The sequence below is a fragment of the Aquarana catesbeiana genome, linkage group LG05 (genome assembly GCF_042186555.1).
Source record: "Aquarana catesbeiana isolate 2022-GZ linkage group LG05, ASM4218655v1, whole genome shotgun sequence".
Taxonomy (NCBI): domain Eukaryota; kingdom Metazoa; phylum Chordata; class Amphibia; order Anura; family Ranidae; genus Aquarana; species Aquarana catesbeiana.
Window position 1 is genome coordinate 169,349,152 of NC_133328.1, and position 18,165 is coordinate 169,367,316.

At 39.7% G+C, this 18,165-nt stretch overlaps 1 protein-coding gene across 2 annotated transcripts in view; it reads left to right on the plus strand.

The window, feature by feature from the left end:
• The window catches only part of NEK11 (NIMA related kinase 11), a 505,456-nt gene that overhangs the window by 167,014 nt on the left and 320,277 nt on the right, over positions 1–18,165 (plus strand). For both annotated transcript variants that reach the window (XM_073630337.1, XM_073630339.1), the window contains exon 5: positions 7,173–7,237. In XM_073630337.1, the coding sequence (XP_073486438.1) occupies positions 7,173–7,237 (65 nt within the window). The remainder of the gene's footprint in view (positions 1–7,172; positions 7,238–18,165) is intronic.

Consider the following 18,165-nt stretch of genomic DNA (forward strand, 5'->3'; position numbering starts at 1 on the left):
TTGATTCTCACCAACCCCACTGCAATGGGGATGAGAAACTTGCTGTAGCTTCGACGCAGATTGCGTTTCTGGGACATAGCACGCTTCTTCAGGAAAATATCTTGCAGTCAAACACTAAATTAAGAAATATTGTAAACATCAATTCTCATTCTGTCAATCAATACAATGGCTCAATGATTTGTTGCCACGTACCACAGAGTTTATAAAGAAGCATGTAAAAGGAGTCACATTATATGGTCTTCATACAGCCAGCCGCTACCACCTTCTGGTCATATGGGATAGTCCACATACAGCTCTTTGAGGAGACCAAGCTCCTATTAATCATTTCATGTTAATATCTGAAAAGATATATCGTATGGATATCTGGTAACAGATTTAGCAGAACCCATCAACATAACACTGTGTATAGAATAATAGGGCAAAAGGATATTGTGGTATGGGGACCCTTATTATGGTTACAAACTACACCCCTACTCTCCAGTTTGGAAACATATGTCTATTGGGATCACTTTTACTGCCTATGGTTATTAGTAATAATAGGGAAGATACCCACCCTCCTTAACATACCCTCATATACAGGGTAAAAGTATCCCAAAATGGGATAAGTATATAAGTATCATCAACCTCAGACACTTACCCAGAGATCCTGATATCAAATACATAGCCACGTGTGAGATGAAATAGGCTAAAAGGAATGTGGTATGGAAAGGTCAGCCAAAGGATCCATAATGGCAGTTTCTTATGCCCAAACCAAAAGAACTCCTCACCTCCCTCACCTAGTCAAAAGACCTATATAGGACAGGGGGCAGGGCCTATCTCATGGCATGCAGATCCGCCAATTAGTGTCTCCAGAAGGGTGGGCCAACTCAATACTGAACCCTACGGACTAATGCCCTGTACACACGATAGGATTTTCTGACAAAAAAATCCATAGATTTTTTCAGACGGATGTTGGCTCAAACTTGTCTTGCATATACACGGTCACACAAATCTTGTCGGAAATTCCGAAAGTCAAGAACGCGGTGACGTACAACACGTACGACGAGCCAAGAAAAATGAAGTTCAATAGTCAGTGCGGCTCTTCTGCTTGATTCTGAGCATGCGTGGAACTTTGTGCGTCGGAATTGTGTACACATAATCGGAATTTACAACAACGGATTTTGTTGTCGGAAAATTTGAGATCCAGATCTCAAGTTTTGTGTGACGGAAATTCCGATGGAAAATGTCCGGTGGAGCCTACACATGGTCGGAATTTCCAACAACAAGCTCCCATCGAACATTTTCCTTAGGAAAATCCGACCGTGTGTACGAGGCATAAGACTGGGGTGCCATTAAAGTTCATGTCCATGTAAAGGCAGGCCTCCCAATACTTTTGACAATATAGTGTATATATAACAAACCAAAAGGTAGCAAATATGAGATGTTCATAGTTTACATGCCCTTTGCGTGTTTGTTAAAAAAAAAAAAATACATCTGAACTGAACCTCTTGCTTAGGAAATTATGGTAAAATACAAAAAAAGAACACAGTTAAATAACCTGTGTGGGTGTTTAAACTGACCTAAATGATAACCCTGCTTTATCTCTTCATACACTTCATTTAGCCTGACATTCTATACCAAATGATTGTAATCTCTCTGACTACCTAGTGCTTGATAATACAGTGAAAGAATATGACATATCATTATACACAGACCACTGTAGACTGAAGCCTGGCTTTTATGGTGTGCTTGCATTCATAGGCCTATTGCTATCCTTGAGAGACAACAGCTGCTGATCAGCTAAAGCAGAAGTGTCAATCTCATTGTCACCGATGTTTCTGCTTTCTTTGTATAAACAGTTTAATCAAAGGCTGCACTGTGCGGAGAGGTGCACCTCGAGTGGAAAGAGCTCAGGGCAGGGACAAGTCACATTACAGAAAAAAAGCTACATTATATTGTTCGCAAATAGACTAGTAGGCATGGGAAAAAAGATAATTTCTCGCAATGGTATTTGTGCGACATATTAGAATAATAACAGCAAAATTGTGATTGCATATTAGAGATTTCTAATTCTGAGAGTCATTCTACAAATATAATGCCTATTATGCTTGTGGTGACATAATGGCATTATTCCTTGGAAATGAGTAATGTGTATGCGAGTGTATAGCAACCCATGACAACCAAAGTTCATCTTTCTCTGTTTGATTACAGTAAACTGAAATCTAATTGGTAGCTATGGGCATTATTAGGACACCATCATCCTTATTCCCATCCTAATTTATTTGTCATTTTTCAAACTTTTTGACACGTGGATTTAAACGTATTGGTAATGATATCATTATTTTGTTGTTCTACAATAGTGATTGTCAAAAACATAATTTAAAGGACATAACTAAATATATAAATTACATTGCTGTTCAAGTTGAAAAAGACATAGGTCCATGGAGTACAACTAAAAGACAATTATAAATAGATTAAAAAACCATCATCCTCTGAACTCTAATCCTGCAATTGATCCAGAGAAAGGCTAAAAACCCTTATAAAGCATGTTCCAATTTGCTGCAATAGGTGAAAATATTTATTGATCCCCTAAGTAATCAGATACTCCTTGGATCAGCAGTCAACGATGTTATCACTTATACAAAATAATAGCCCATTATATGTTGTACTTTTAAAAAAAACACATCCACATGTTTGCTAGAACTAACTGCTATTGAAGTTCACTTTTTTACAGCTCTTACTGTAAAGCACCCCGCCATATGCAATTGTTAAATCTCTTTTCCTCCACATGCAAAAGAGTGCCTCCTTGTCTTTTGCAATGGCCTGGTGGCTCAATGTCTCTTGGTAAAAATAGTCTTGGTAGGTGACTAGGTGCTCCATATTCTTTTCCCTCTTCTTTCTTCTCATTGAAATCATTCTTCCATTGTATCCAGCCAACCCTACTTAAATCATTGTAATATGATGTCCTACTTTAACTATCCAACCAGTTTGTATCCAATTTAATGAAGAATTCACGATTAGATTGTAACATGTGTGGCGAGCTTAACCGATTGCTGACCGTAAAACCTACATATGCGGCGGCAAGGTGGCTCAGCTGCACCAGATCACATAACAAGTGGGGGGTGATTAAACACAGCAGATGTCAATTACTGGGTGCCAGCCAATGGATTATTTCCGGCACCCGGTGATCGCCATAAATTTACACAGGAAAGGGGTCTGCCTATGTAAACAAGGCAGAGCTGTGTCCTGTTAGTGGGGAAGTAAAAGATTTTCTTTTCCCACAAAGCAGGGAATAAAATCAATTACTTCCCCTAGTAAAAGCACCTCCCACAGTACAGCATGTCAGGGCTAGGCTCAGCCCTTCCTTCTCAGAGCTGGCCGCTCAGCTGTCAGCTAATTGCCAGCTCCTATCTCTCTACAGTTACTCAGCTGTTGATGATTTCCTGCTCGTCAGTCCTGCCTACTTAAGCCGTTCAGTCCAGAGGTTCTCTGCCTTCGCCTTTGTCAATATCACAGAGACATTCTCCTGCGTTCCTGTTTAAAGACTTGCTTTGCTGACATCCCTTCTGGCTCCAGGTCCTGCTTGCTGTTCCATTACATTGATCCCTGACTTCTGGCTTGGCTGACTATCCGTTCCGGTTACTGAACTTTGGCTATGTTTTGACTACGTTTGTTCTTTTTACTTTTATTATTAAACAAGTGTGATTTAACTTTTACTTCTGTCTCAGTCTTATTTCATGGTTTCTGTTACAGCAAAACACTGGCTAGACACACATTTAATCCTTTGATTGCCCTAGATGTTTAACCCCTTTCCAGTCAGTATCATTAGTACAGTGACAGTGTATATTTGTCAAAAGTGACAATTAGTGTCCGAATATCCACTGCAATATCACAATCCTGCTATAAGACACTGATCGCTGCCATTACTAGTAAAAATAAATCAATAAAAAATCCAGTATATATCCCATAGCTTGTAGATGCTATAACTTTTGCGCAAACCGAACAATATATGCTTAATGGGATTTTTTTTTTACTAAAAATATGTAACACAATAAATATTAGCTTAAATTTATCAAGGAATTTTTTTGGATATGTTTTTTTTTCATATTCTTTATTTATAGAATAAAGTATCCATCAGAGCAGAACAATACAAACCCATTCACATATTGAGAGCGATATCTCGCTAAATACAAAGATAACATTGCCTTGGTGAGAGATACAGAATATGCAAAATATCAGGCGCCCAGACAGGACATATAAAAACTCTCATCGAAAATTCAGGGCAAACCCTAACAAATGTTTCAGGAATCACTCATATGGACACTCCAATTTTTCAATGTTTTCAAAATTTTTTGTTCAAGAAAGTAGGGGAAAGGAGAGACAGGGGAGAAGAAGGATGCCTATGAACACCAGAGAAGTAGGAAACAGATGAGGAGAGAAAGAGGGGTAAAAAAAAAAAAGATTGCCACATGTCACAGTCACATGCTACCAGATGCAGACTGCCACCAGATGCAGATTGCCACAGTCACTTGCCACCAGATACAGATTGCCACAGTCACTTGCCACATGCCACCAGATGCAGATTGCCACATGCCACAGTCACATGCCACCAGATGCAGATTGCCACATGCCACCAGATGCAGATTGCCACAGTCACATGCCACCAGATGCAGATTGCCACCAGATGCAGATTGCCACAGTCACTTGCCACATGCTACCAGATGCAGATTGCCACAGTCACTTGCCACATGCCACATGCCACCAGATGCAGATTGCCATATGCCACCAGATGCAGATTGCCACATGCCACCAGATGCAGATTGCCACAGTCACTTGCCACATGCCACCAGATGCAGACTGCCACCAGATGCAGATTTCCACATGCCACCAGATGCAGATTGCCATATGCCACCAGATGCAGATTGCCACATGCCACCAGATGCAGATTGCCACAGTCACTTGCCACATGCCACCAGATGCAGACTGCCACCAGATGCAGATTTCCACATGCCACCAGATGCAGATTGCCACAGTCACTTGCCACATGCCACCAGATGCAGATTTCCACATGCCACAGTCACATGCCACCAGATGCAGATTCCCACATGCCACAGTCACATGCCACCAGATGCAGATTGCCACATGCCACAGTCACATGCTACCAGAGGCAGATTGCCACATGCCACCAGATGCAGACTGCCACCAGATGCAGATTGCCACAGTCACTTGCCACATGCCACCAGATGCAGATTTTCACAGTCACATGCCACCAGATGCAGATGCAGATTGCACATGCCACTGTCTCCTGCCTCCTAGAAGCAAATTGTCACTAAGCACAGAGGCAGTGCAGTGGAGTGGTAGGTTCCGCATGAGAGAGAACAGCGGTGATGCGGGGAGGGCTGTGAGAGATGATGTCATCTCTCTGCTCCCCCGATTCACCTCCAACAGTATACCGGCTGGGCTGTGTGGACGGAACAGAGGTGATGCAGGTGGGAGATGATGTCATCTCTCTGCTCGCCTGCTTCACCCCCAACAATATACCGGCCGGGCTGTGTGGGCGGAACAGCGGTGATGCGAGTGGGAGATGATGTCTCTGCTCGCCTGCTTCACCCCCAACAGTATACCGGCCGGGCTGTGTGGGCGGAACAGCGGTGATGCGAGTGGGAGATGATGTCTCTGCTCGCCTGCTTCACCCCCAACAGTATACCGGCTGGGCTGTGAGGGCGGAACAGCAGTGATGCTGGCGGGCGGTGGGAGATGATGTCATCTCTCTGCTCGCCTGCTTCACCCCCAACAGTATACCGGCCGGGCTGCGTAGGCAGAAGTGCGGTGTTGGCGGTGATCTCTCTGCTTGTCTGCAGCTTGTGCAGACTTTGCGACCCGCCTGTAAACAGGCTGCGGCCCGGGGGTTGGAGACCCCTGGTTTATAGCATAAAAAATAAAAACGCAATGTTGATTAAATACCACCAAAAGAAAGCTCTATTTGTGGGAAAAAAGAACATAAATGTTATTTCGGTACAGTGTCACACGACTGCGCAACTGTCAGTTAAAGTGACGCAGTGTCGTTTAGCAAAAAAATGCCTGGTCATGAAAGGAAGGTAAATCTTTTGGAAGTCAAGTGGTTAAAGGTGATGCAGATGCAGGAACTCAAATGGTTAAAGGAGAAGTATGACATTACAGAGCTGGTCCAGGCTCTACAGGGCTCCTAACAATAATGGCTTATTGTAATCATTTCTAGAGAATCCTACAGTGTCTTTGTTCCCAATAGACTCTAGCTCATTAACATACAATGCAAGACGGCGGTTTCTAAATTTGTAACCCATTGTTAGGGCAGCCAGTGTTCAAAACTAGTTTACAGCTGATTATGAAGAACTGAAGACCTAGGGTTAATTATGTTAAACATTACTCTACAGCCCCTTCCTAAACATCACAAAGCAGAGAGAGCATGTAAGGATTTGTAAGCAAGTAAAAAAATAAATAAAAAGGTAACCAGCAATTTTTAAATAGTTTTATGAGTTATGTGCTATGTTAATGGTAACATGTAACAAATATAATGTAAGTCTTATCCCAATTAGGCTGCAAAAGTGGAAATACAATTGTTGTCTTGATGAGACTCATACAGGGAGTACAACAAGGCCGCTTTAGTATTTCTGTAACAATTCCTAAAGTTTACACTAACAAAGTTTTATTACTTATTATATTTGACATTGGATAAACCTTTTGTGTTTGGGATTAGTTATCTCTCAAGGTTTAAAATGACCATTTTGTATAATTTTCCATCACATTTATCCACTCATGTATGGTTAAATACAGTATATATGGATTATACTGCTCAGTTCCGCCAGTCAACTATATCATGCAATGTGAACTCCCTGGATTATTGATGCTTTATGCTTTAATTAAGTGTTTTACGTTTTTTTTTTGTTTTTTTTTTCTTACTCCAAATGGATCTCTGTTATGTATCCATTTTCTTCTTCTGTATGTTGGTTGTCAGTTTAATTACATATATTTACTGCTTATTCATTTGGTTTCCTTCTTTTCTATTATGATTATCTCCTTGGCCTAATTATTAGCTTGACAGATTTCTTGGCATTAGATCATGTGTATTTTCAGTATAGACAAATAGAATGAGTAGAGCAGATTTATGTTTTGTGTGTTGATTTTTATTTGATCCCTCTTATTTGTGTTTCTAGGAGAATTCTTCACAGAGATTTAAAAGCAAAGAACATTTTTCTGAAGAACAATCTGCTTAAAATTGGTAAGGCTTAGTGACCCTTTTAAATGATGTGGAAATGATTTGATTATTTATGTGTTTACATAATTAATGTGTGTTGTTCTGGGTCATGTTTCAGTTTCATAAATCATAGTTAGGCTTTTTGTCACTGTGTTTGGCTCTTTTATTTCTGTTTTTCTTCTGGTTTACATTGTCATTGCTTAAAGGAAAGGTATAGTGTTTTTATATATTTTCTTTATACAAGTTATTATACTTATTATTTATAATAGCTTTACTATTATGAAAAATAAAACCGATTTGTTAATAATTATTTTTGAAAATTTGAAAAAACAAATATATATATCATATTTCACTTACCACCTGGAGCCAGCAGATGGCGAACTCTAAGCTACAGAGCCAGCTTTCTCCGCATTTATTATTTTTAACAGGTATGGAGAGATCAGATTACAAAGACTGCTTTGATACTCCTAGGTGCTTAGTAATACAGAGGTGTCTAGACAGTATGCAGGAAGTAGAAAGCTTGGCTTGCTTTGCAGACAGCAGAAACCTTGTTATAACTGCATATTAGTGTTATTATTATACTGGATTTTATAGCACCAATAGATTGTGCAGCTCTTTACAAAAAATTATTTCTAAAATACATTTTTTTTTCCAATAACTAAAAAAAATCTATATCCAGCTATCGCAAAAGATACCGCATCCCGCTTTCAGAAAATTTGGGCAGCATGGTTTGTTTACATATTTCGATGAGTACACTGCTCTGATGAATGTCTAAGTTGGTTTGGGAGGACCTGAACACTGTTTCTGTAAGTTCCCCTTATCAGTATCCATATTTCACCATAGGGACTGTGAACTGAGTCCCTTATCTCTCCCTCTTTGCTTTTTTTCCCCTCTCTTTTCATTTCCTTCTCCTCACCCTATTTCTATGTTAGTGTATTATTGTTGGATTATGGCTTTCCGGAACTCCAAATTATACAAAAGATGTCAATTTGGAAGCCACAGGGTTTCATTATTTTGAATGACAACTGTAGAGATCTTTGTATGATTTCAGGCTGTAATGTTATACTTTGATCTGCTCTTATCTCAGTCATAAACATATGTCACATTTGTGTGATTTTTATACTCATTCAAGGATGGGTTTTACTTCCTCTTTGTTCCCCTGCAAAGTAAAAGCATAATGGGCTAGTGTGCATCACATACTAGCCCATTAGTTGGCACTTACCTGCAAACAAAGTCTGCGCTGTCCCCGCTGGTGGCCTCATCTATCTTTGCCCCTCTTCCTTCCGTTGCCACGGACTCCGGCTCTGTAAATGGCCAGAGGCGCGCGACATCACGGCACTTGCGAGTGAAGAAATGGCACGGAGGGCTGTTTCTTCACAGTGCATGTGCCGATGACATCATCAGTGCAGTTTACAGCAAATATCTCCTAAACAGCACATTTTTAGGAGATATTTCTACAACCTATAGGTAAGCCTTATTCTAGGCTTGCCTATAGGTAAAAGTCACAATCAGAGGTTTACAACCATTTTGATAAAACTTTATTGTGAAAAAAAATCAACATCAGTTTTGAACCGGTTCCCGACCAGCTCACATCTATTTACGGGGTGCAGAATGGCATTTGTGCATATACATTTTTATTATTTTAATTTTTTTACTAGTAATGGCGGTGATCTGTGATTTTTAGCGGTATTGCGACATTTTGGAAGACATTTCGGACACTTTTGACACATTTTTGGGACCATTGACATTTATACAACGATCAGTGCTATAAAAATGCACTGATTACTGTGTAAATGTCACTGGCAAGGAAGGGGTTAACACTAGGGGGCGATCAAGGGGTTAAATGTGTGTCCCCTCAGCGTGTTCTAACTGTATTGGGATGTGACTTACTAGTTGAGGAGACATATTGTTGTTCCTACTTAGTAGGAACAAACGACATGTCTCCTCTGCCCTGACAGCACAGGGATTTGTGTGTTTACACACACAAATCCCCATGCTAGCGCTCGCGCACAAGATTGTGCGTGGCCAGCGGCGATCGTGCCCGCCGGGCCACATGCATCGGGTCCCCTGCCGTGCAGCAGCTGCTCACGCGCGCCTCCAGCGGCGCACGCGCGCCCTCTGGGGATTTCGCCCAGACAAGCCATTGTGCCGCAGTATATCTACGTGAGCCGGTCGGGAACCGGTTAAAAACATTTTTGGGGATATTTATTATAGCAAAAAGTAAAAAATATTGTTTTTTTTTTCAAAATTGACGCTCTTTTTTTTGTTTATAGCACAAAAAATAAAAACCACAGGGGTGACCAAATAGCACCAAAAGAAAGCTCTATTTGTGGGAAAAAAAGGACGCAAATTTCATTTGGGTACAGCATTGCATGACCGCACAATTACCAGTTAAAGCAACGCAGTGCCAAGTTGTAAAAAGTGCTCTGGTCAGGAATGGGGTAAAACCTTCCGGGGCTGAAGTGGTTAAACTTAAATTAATTATTAAAATAAAATTGACCAAAACATTACTTTCTGTTTAATCATTTGACTTCCAAAGACATATTATATATACAGTTCCTTGAAAAAGTATTCATACCTCTTGAAATTTTCCACATTTTGTCATGTTACAACCAAAAATGTAAATGTATTTTATTGGGATTTTATGTGATAGACCAACACAAAGTGACAAATAATTGTGTGGAAGTGGAAGGAAAATTACAAATGGTTTTCAAATTTTTTTTAAAATAAATATCTGAATAGTGTGGCATGCCTTTGTAGAATTTGTGTAGAACCACCTTTCATAGCAATTACAGCTGAGCAAAGTACTGTTGGGTATGTCTCTACCAGCTTTGCACATCTAGAGAGTGACATTTTTGCCCATTCTTGCCACAGATTCTCGATTGGATTTAGGTCTGGACTTTGACTGGGCCATTCTAACACATGAATATGCTTTGATCTAAACCATTCCATTGTAGACCTGGCTGTATGTTTAGGGTCGTTGTCCTGCTGGAAGGTGAACCTCCCCCCTGGTCTCAAGTCTTTTGCAGACTCTAACAGGTTTTCTTCTAAGATTGCCCTGTATTTGGCTCCATTCATCTTCCCATCAACTCTGACCAGCTTCCCTGTCCCTGCTGAAGAAAAGCATACCCACAAGATGATGCTTCCACCACCATGTTTCACGGTGGGGATGGTGTGTTCAGGGTGATGTGCAGTGTTAGTTTTCTGCCTCATAGTGTTTTGCTTTTAGGACAAAAAGTTCAATTTTGGTCTCATCTGACCAGAGCACCTTCTTTCACATGTTTGCTGTGTCCTCCACATGGCTTCTGCAAACGGGACTTCTTATGGCTTTCTTTCAACAATGGATTTCTTCTTGCCACTCTTCCATAAAGGTCAGATTTGTGGAGTGCACAACTAATAGTTGTCCTGTGGACAGATTCGCTCACTTGAGCTGTTGATCTTTGCAGCTCCTCCAGAGTAACCATGGGCCTCCTGGCTGCTTCTCTGATTAATGCTCTCCTTGCCCAGCCTATCAGTTTAGGTGGACAGCCATGTCTTGGTAGGTTTGCAGAACAGTGCTCCGTGAGATGTTCAAAGCTTGAGATATTTTTTTATAACCTAACCCCGCTTTAAACTTCTCTACAACTTTATCCCTGACCTGTCTGGGGTGTTCCTTGGCCTTCATGATGCTGTTAGTTCACTAAGGTTCTCTAACAAATCTCTGAGGGCTTTATAGAACATCTGTATTTATAATTAGATTAAATTACACACAGGTGGACCCTATTTACTAATTAGGTGACTTCTAAAGGCAATCGATTCCCTTAGATTTTAGTTAGGGGTATCAGAGTAAAGGGGGCTGAATACAAATGCACACCACACTTTTCAGATATTTATTTGTAAAGAATTTTGAAAAACATTTATCATTTTCTTCCCACTTCACAATTATGTGCCACTTTGTGTTGGTCTATCACATAAAATCCCAATAAAATACAGTTACTTTTTTGGTTGTAACATGACAAAATGTGAACAATTTTAAGGGGTGTGAATACTTTTTCAAAGCACTGTATCATCACTGTACCTCATATGTAATACATCATGACAATTTAAAGATTAAAATATGCTCACAGCTGCAATAGCTGGAACGTGTCCCTAAATATTAAAAGTGATTTGAATGATTACATTGCATGTGCCCCCCTACCTGCTGCTTTACTCCTACCTGCAGATGCATCACTATCAGCCCTATCATTCTGGATCGCAAGCACAGGGATCAGCTAAATACGTTTCCTGTGTTCTTGAATCTCTTTTGGCGTTGAATGAATTGGAAGTGCACAGGTTAAACCTTAGTGTGTAACTGATTGACATCAGGGATCTACAGTATCACTTGCTTGGCTTGTCAGTCCACTAATGACATTAACAAAGGCAAAGAAACAAAGTAAAAAAATAAAATAAAGAAAAAATAAGTGAAATTTAAAAATATTAAATATATTCAAAAAGAAAAAAAATTAAACATCTTCCACACAAGTGTAACATACCTTTATACACATAACATTCTCATATGCACTATGGATATACACAGATATACATCAAACCCCTGTTACACTAAACACACTCGGTATCCCTTCTTTCTGTAGAAGTATAAAAGTAATGCCTAGTACACATGATGAAAAAAATTATACAAAAAATACCACTTTCGGAGCGATTATTGTATAATCTAAACACTAGTACACAGCTTTCGAGAGCCGATCATGACAGTTCATATGAAAATACCTGAAGAGACAAACACAAAAAAAAATTCTCGTACAAAAACAGAACTAATGATTTTCGTGTAATTAGTATAGTATTTGCACAAAAGAAATGGTGTGACCAAGACCATGCATGCTTGGGGATAAAAGAATACATTACAATACAATACATTACATCATTTCCCAAGTTTTATTCTGTCTTACTAGAATTTTCGTGACTATTGGTTTTCAATATGAGATTAGCATGCAAAAAAACCAAACGATCATTTGCCCGTTATTCCTATTGTGCATACTAGGCATAATTTAAGGTCATTGTTTTAGTATAGGATCTGCCACTGTAGCAAGGGTTTTTAGTATAACTTGCGTATTTGTTGTTTTGAAATTTCATTGTTTTACAAAAAGTTTTTTAGATTTGTACGTATTAAACTGTTTAATCTTTTTTGGCTAAAAATTTTGAGATGATGTTTTTGTATGTGCTAACACTGATTTTAACATAAAATAACATTTAGTTAAACGATTACACATTTATCATGGCACATACAAATTCAACCGTATGTGCATCTTAAAGAACACAACATACAGGGATATGGGAAATAAATATAGACACTGACACAGGTATACCTACACAGGTTGAACTGGATGAACTATTGTCTTTATTCAACCTTACTATGAAACTATGAAACATTTAATAATAACAGTAACTTCAGTTCTAAGTCTTAAAAATATGCGGTTTGGTGGATCTTTCCCAAAGTTTCAAGGCTGTAATGTGCTTGCAAAATTGGATGGCCATCTGCAGTGCGAGATCATGTGTACTTTCAAGGCCTTTGATGAAAACTGACTTGTCCTAGGAAAACACTTATATTATTCTGTGTTAATAAACTGGTTCCACTCTCCTAAAGCCAGCCAAGGCCATAATTAAAGTGACTTTTGGATAGTAGAGGCAGGCTGAAGCTCACACAAGATTGAGCTGTTTTCTAGTACAGAGAATGGCTTTGAGTTTACAGCTGCCTTCTGCTTGTGTTCAAGAAGAAAAGCAAATATGGGGTTTTGTTTTAAAAAAAAAACAAAAAAAACACATACTACAACTATTAGTTGATGTTATAATAAGCTTGTGCAGCATTATCACTGCCCATCATGAAAAGCCATAATGCTGAATATTTACCAGAAGGTACAACATCCATTTTAAAAATGCATACCATGATTCGGTAGGGCTTTTACACAGTATACCCCAGCAAACTTAAAATAATGATACAGAACTCTGCATGCACTTTAAGGTGTTACAATGCACCGAAAAGCAGAGGCATAAATGATCACTCAGTGCAGTGGCGGCTGGTGCTCCATTTTTTTGGGAGGGGCGCAAACAACATTTTTTTTTTGGGGGGGGGGGGGTTCCATTGTTTGCGCCCCCCCCCAAAAAATGGAGCACCAACCGCCACTGAGTGATCATTTATGCCTCTGCTTTTAGGTGCATTGTAACACCTTAAAGTGCATGCAGAGTTCTGTATCATTATTTTAAATCAAACTATTCTCTTCCATGTGTTTTTAGGTGTTTTTTTGAAAGAAAAAAGTTTTATCTATGGCACACAAATACACTGAAAATGCACAGCAGGACATAAAATGCACTTAATATGCATATTAACCACTTCAGCCCCAGAAGATTTGGCTGCTGAATGACCAGGCCATTTTTAGCGATACGGCACTGCGTTGCTTTAACTGACAATTGCGCAGTCGTGCGATGCTGCACTCAAACAAAGTTGACGTCCGTCGTTTTTTTCCACAAATAGAGCTTTCTTTTGGTGGTATTTGATCATCTCTCCAGTTTTTATTTTTTGCGCTATAAACAAAAAAAAGCGTCAATTTTGAAAAAGACACAATATTTTGTACTTTTTGCTATAATAAATATCCCCATTTTTTTTTTTTAAAACAAATTTTTTCTCAGTTTAGGCCAATATGTATTCTTCTACATATTTTTGGTAAAAAAATCGCAATAACTGTATATTGATTGGTTTGTGCAAAAGTTATAGCGTCTACAAAATAGGGGATAGATTTATAGCATTTTTATTATTATTTTTTTTTAACTAGTAATGGCGGTGATCTGCGATTTTTATTGGGACTGCAACATTATGGCGGACACATCGGACATATTTGACACATTTTTGGGACCATTGGCATTTATACAGCGATCAGTGCTATAAAAATGCACTGATTACTGTAAAAATGTCACTGGCAGGGAAGGGGTTAACACTAGGGGGCGATCAAGGGGTTAAATGTGTTCCCTAGTGTGTGTTCTAACTGAAGGGGGGATGGGACTGTGTAGGGGGTATGATAGATCACTGTTCATACTTTGTATGAGCAGACGATTTGTCTCTTCTCCCCTCAGAGAACTGGGATCTGTGTGTTTACACACACAGTTTCTAGTTCTCACTGTGTCATGAGTGATTGCGGGAGCCCGGTGGTCATTGCGCCCGCTGGGCACTCGCATCGGCTTGGGGGCGAGCAGTGGGTGTGTGTACGTGCCTCTGGTGGCACACACGCACCCCTAGTGGCCACAGTGCGAAGCGACTTAACATAACGTAGTTTCGCCCAGCCGTGCCATTCTGCTGCAGTACAACTGCGGCGGCTGGTCGGCAAATGGTTAAGAATGCATTTAATAATGAATGTACTAACCCAGTGGCTAGGATTCGTGTTAATACCTCTGTCTCTCCAACATTCTTCATTTTAAGAGGAACGTGGCAGTGCTGCCCCCTATCTCTGCTCCTCTTTGCATTGGCCATTGAGCCTCTGGCAGTTCAGATCCGCTCTTCATCCTCCATCCAGGGACTCATTGTTTGTACCATTGGGGAGCTAATTTCATTATACGCTGATGATACCCTCATATATTTGGCTGACCCCTCTGTATCTTTCTGTTACCTGCTACAAGAGATTGAGTATTTTGGTGGATTCTGAGGCTTCAGGATCAACTGGTCCAAATCCAGTTTTTTCTATTGGATCCAGGGGCGGAATAGGTAGGCCATCCGGGTTCTCAACTCCAAGTGGTTCATTCCTTCTGCTATCTGGAAGTGGTGGTGCAATTACCGCTGAACTCCTATATACCAACTTACAGGTGCATCTCAAAACATTTGAATATCGTCAAAAAATTAATTTATTTCAGTAATTCAATTCAAAAAGTGAAACTCATATATTATATAGATTCATTACACACAGAGTGATATATTTCAAGCATTTCTTTCTTTTAATTTTGATGATCATATCTTACAGCTAGTGAAAACCCAAAATTCAGTATCTCAGAAAATTAGAATATTACATAAGACAAATAAAAAAAAGGATTTTTAATACAGAAATATTGGGTTACTGAAAAGTATGTACAGTATAGTATGCACTCAATACTTGGTCAGGGCTCCTTTTGCATAAATTACTGCATCAATGCGGCCTGGCAATAAGGCAATCAGCCTGTGGCATTGCTGGGGTGTTATGGAAGCCCAGGTTGCTTTGATAGTGGCCTTCAGCTCCTCTGCATTGTTGGGTCTGGTGTCCCTCATCTTCCACTTAGCAATACCCCACAGATTGTCTATGGGTTTTAGGTCAGGCAAATTTGCTGGCCAATCAAGCACAGTGATACCATTATCATTAAACCAGATATTGGTACTTTTGGCAGTGTGGGCAGGTGCCAAGTCCTGCTGGAAAATGAAATCAGCATCTCCATAAAGCTGGTCAGCAGAGGGAAGCATGAAGTGCTCTAGAATTCCTGGTAGAGGGCTGCTCTGACTTTGGACTTGATAAAACACAGTGGACCAACACCAGCAGATGACATGGCTCCCCAACTCATCAGTGACTGTGGAAACTTCACACTGCAAAATTTACTTTCACCCGAAAAGAGGACTTTGGACCACTGAGTAACAGTCCAGACCTTTATTTCCTTAGCCAAGGTAAGGGGCTTCTGACTTTGTCTCTGGTTCAGAAGTGGCTTGACACAAGGAATGCGACAGTTGTAGCCCATGTCCTGGATACGTCTGTGTGTGGTGGCTCTTGAAGCACTGACACCAGTTATAGTCCACTCCTTGTGAATCTCCTCCAAATTCTTGAATGGCCTTTGCTTCACAATACTCTCAAGGCTGCTGTTATCCCTGTTGCTTGTGCACCTTTTTATACCACACTTTTTCCTTCCACTCAACTTTCCATTAATATGCTTGGATACAACACTCTGTGAACAGCCAGCTTCTTTAGCAATGACCTTTTGTCACTTACCCTCCTTGTGGAGGTTGTCAATGACTGTCTTCTGGTCAACTGTCAGGTCAGCAGTCTTCCCCATGATTGTGTAACCTACTGAACCATACTGAAAGATCATTTAAAGGCTCAGGAAACCTTTACAGGTGTTTTGAGTTAATTAGCTGATTAGAGTGTGACACCATGAGTCTACAATATTGAACGTTTTCACAATATTCAAATTAGATAATAAATTTCGGGTTTTCACTAGCTATAAGCCATGATCATCAAAATTAATATCAAGAAATGCTTGAAATGCCACTGTATGTCCTATTATGACCCAACTGCAACAACGCATAGACTAGTGGATGAATATTCCATTAGACTTCATGGGCAGAGTCAATTTATTAAAAATAATTTTTCTTCCAAAACTTTTGTACATAATGGCTAATGCTCCCTGTAAAATCCCAAAATCTCTTTTCAAACGCATTGATTCCTTCTGCACGAGTTTTCTTTGGAATCGCTGTGTTCCTAAAATGGCCCTGGAGACTCTGAAGTTGTTCTCACCTGGCTGGTATAGCTTTTCCAAATTTCTATTTGTATTACTTAGCATCCCAGTTAGTTGTGGTGTATGATTGGCTGCATCTCTCTCCTCACTAGAGACTTTACATAATATTATATACCAGAGACAAATGCCAGCTTGCCTGGGAACGGCAATGCTACAAACTATGCTGTCTCTCTTTATCACCATAGTGATCCATTCCCCCAAGGACACTTGGACTGCCTCTCCTAACAACCCACTCTGGAATAACCTCGTAGTGCGTGAATTACTCACGATCCCTCACCCACAATACTGGACAACCAGAGGTGTTATATATCTCTGTCATCTATACCCTGAGCGGGGCCTTAAGTCCTTTGCCCAGCTGAGAGGATTTCCTTGTCAAAAGAAGTTTATTGAGTATACAATGTTATAAAGATACATAAAGTAAGTTTACAAGGATCTATAAAGTAAGCTCATTGTTTTACAGTAGGGTTTATATAGGTAAATATCATGAAATTTCAAATATTAAACATTGGGTTCACGTAAACCTAAATTAAAGATATATATCATTTCCTTAGTTACTTTTGTAGGTATTTAAATGATTTATACCTACTATACATATTGTTTACAAGTAGAGTGTATATAGGTCAAATAAATTCTGATAATGAGCTTTAATCGTAAGGTGGAGGAAAGGAAAGAGAAAGAAGAAAAAGGGTTGAAAGGTAGAGGTATGGTCCACAAGGTTGTCCCGCTCGTCAGTTTATTATTCTTTTTAGTTCTCTTTGAAGCCTTAGAATGGGTGTCTCTGTAAGTCATTTAATCTGTTACCATGGCAACAGGACAGAGTCATTGAAGTTTGACAGGAACTGTTGTTTTATTCAAGGATGCCAAAGTTTTTCAAATTTTGGAATTTGATTTTGATCGATGGCTACCATCTTAGCATGGGACATTGTATTATTCATTCTGTGAATTGTTTCTGCTAGTACCAATGTAGGAGATTTCCATGCCTTGGCCACTGTTTGTTTTGCAGCCGTTATTAGTTGGATCATAAGTTTGAATTGAGAGAGTGTTAACCATTCTGGTTTTAGATTAAGTAAAGTTAAACATGGATCTGGTTGTATTATTTTTTTAAATATTTTAGATGCAATCACGAAGACTTCCTTCCAGAAGGTTTGGATTACTGGGCACGTCCACCATATATGTAAATATGTGCCTATTTCTGGGCATCCTCGAAAACAAAGAGCTGAGGTATTAGGTGAATATTTTGCCACTCTAGCGGGTACAAGGTACCAGCGAGTTAGGACTTTATAATTTGTCTCCAGTGCTAAGATATTGGGTGAAGATGATTTAGATGTGAGCCATATGTTAGACCAGTCCGTGTCTTCTAAAGTTCGTCCCAGGTCCTCCTCCCACCGCTGAACGTAAGAGGGTCTATTAAGATTTGCTACTTGATATAATTGATTATAAAGTGATGAAATTGTACCTTT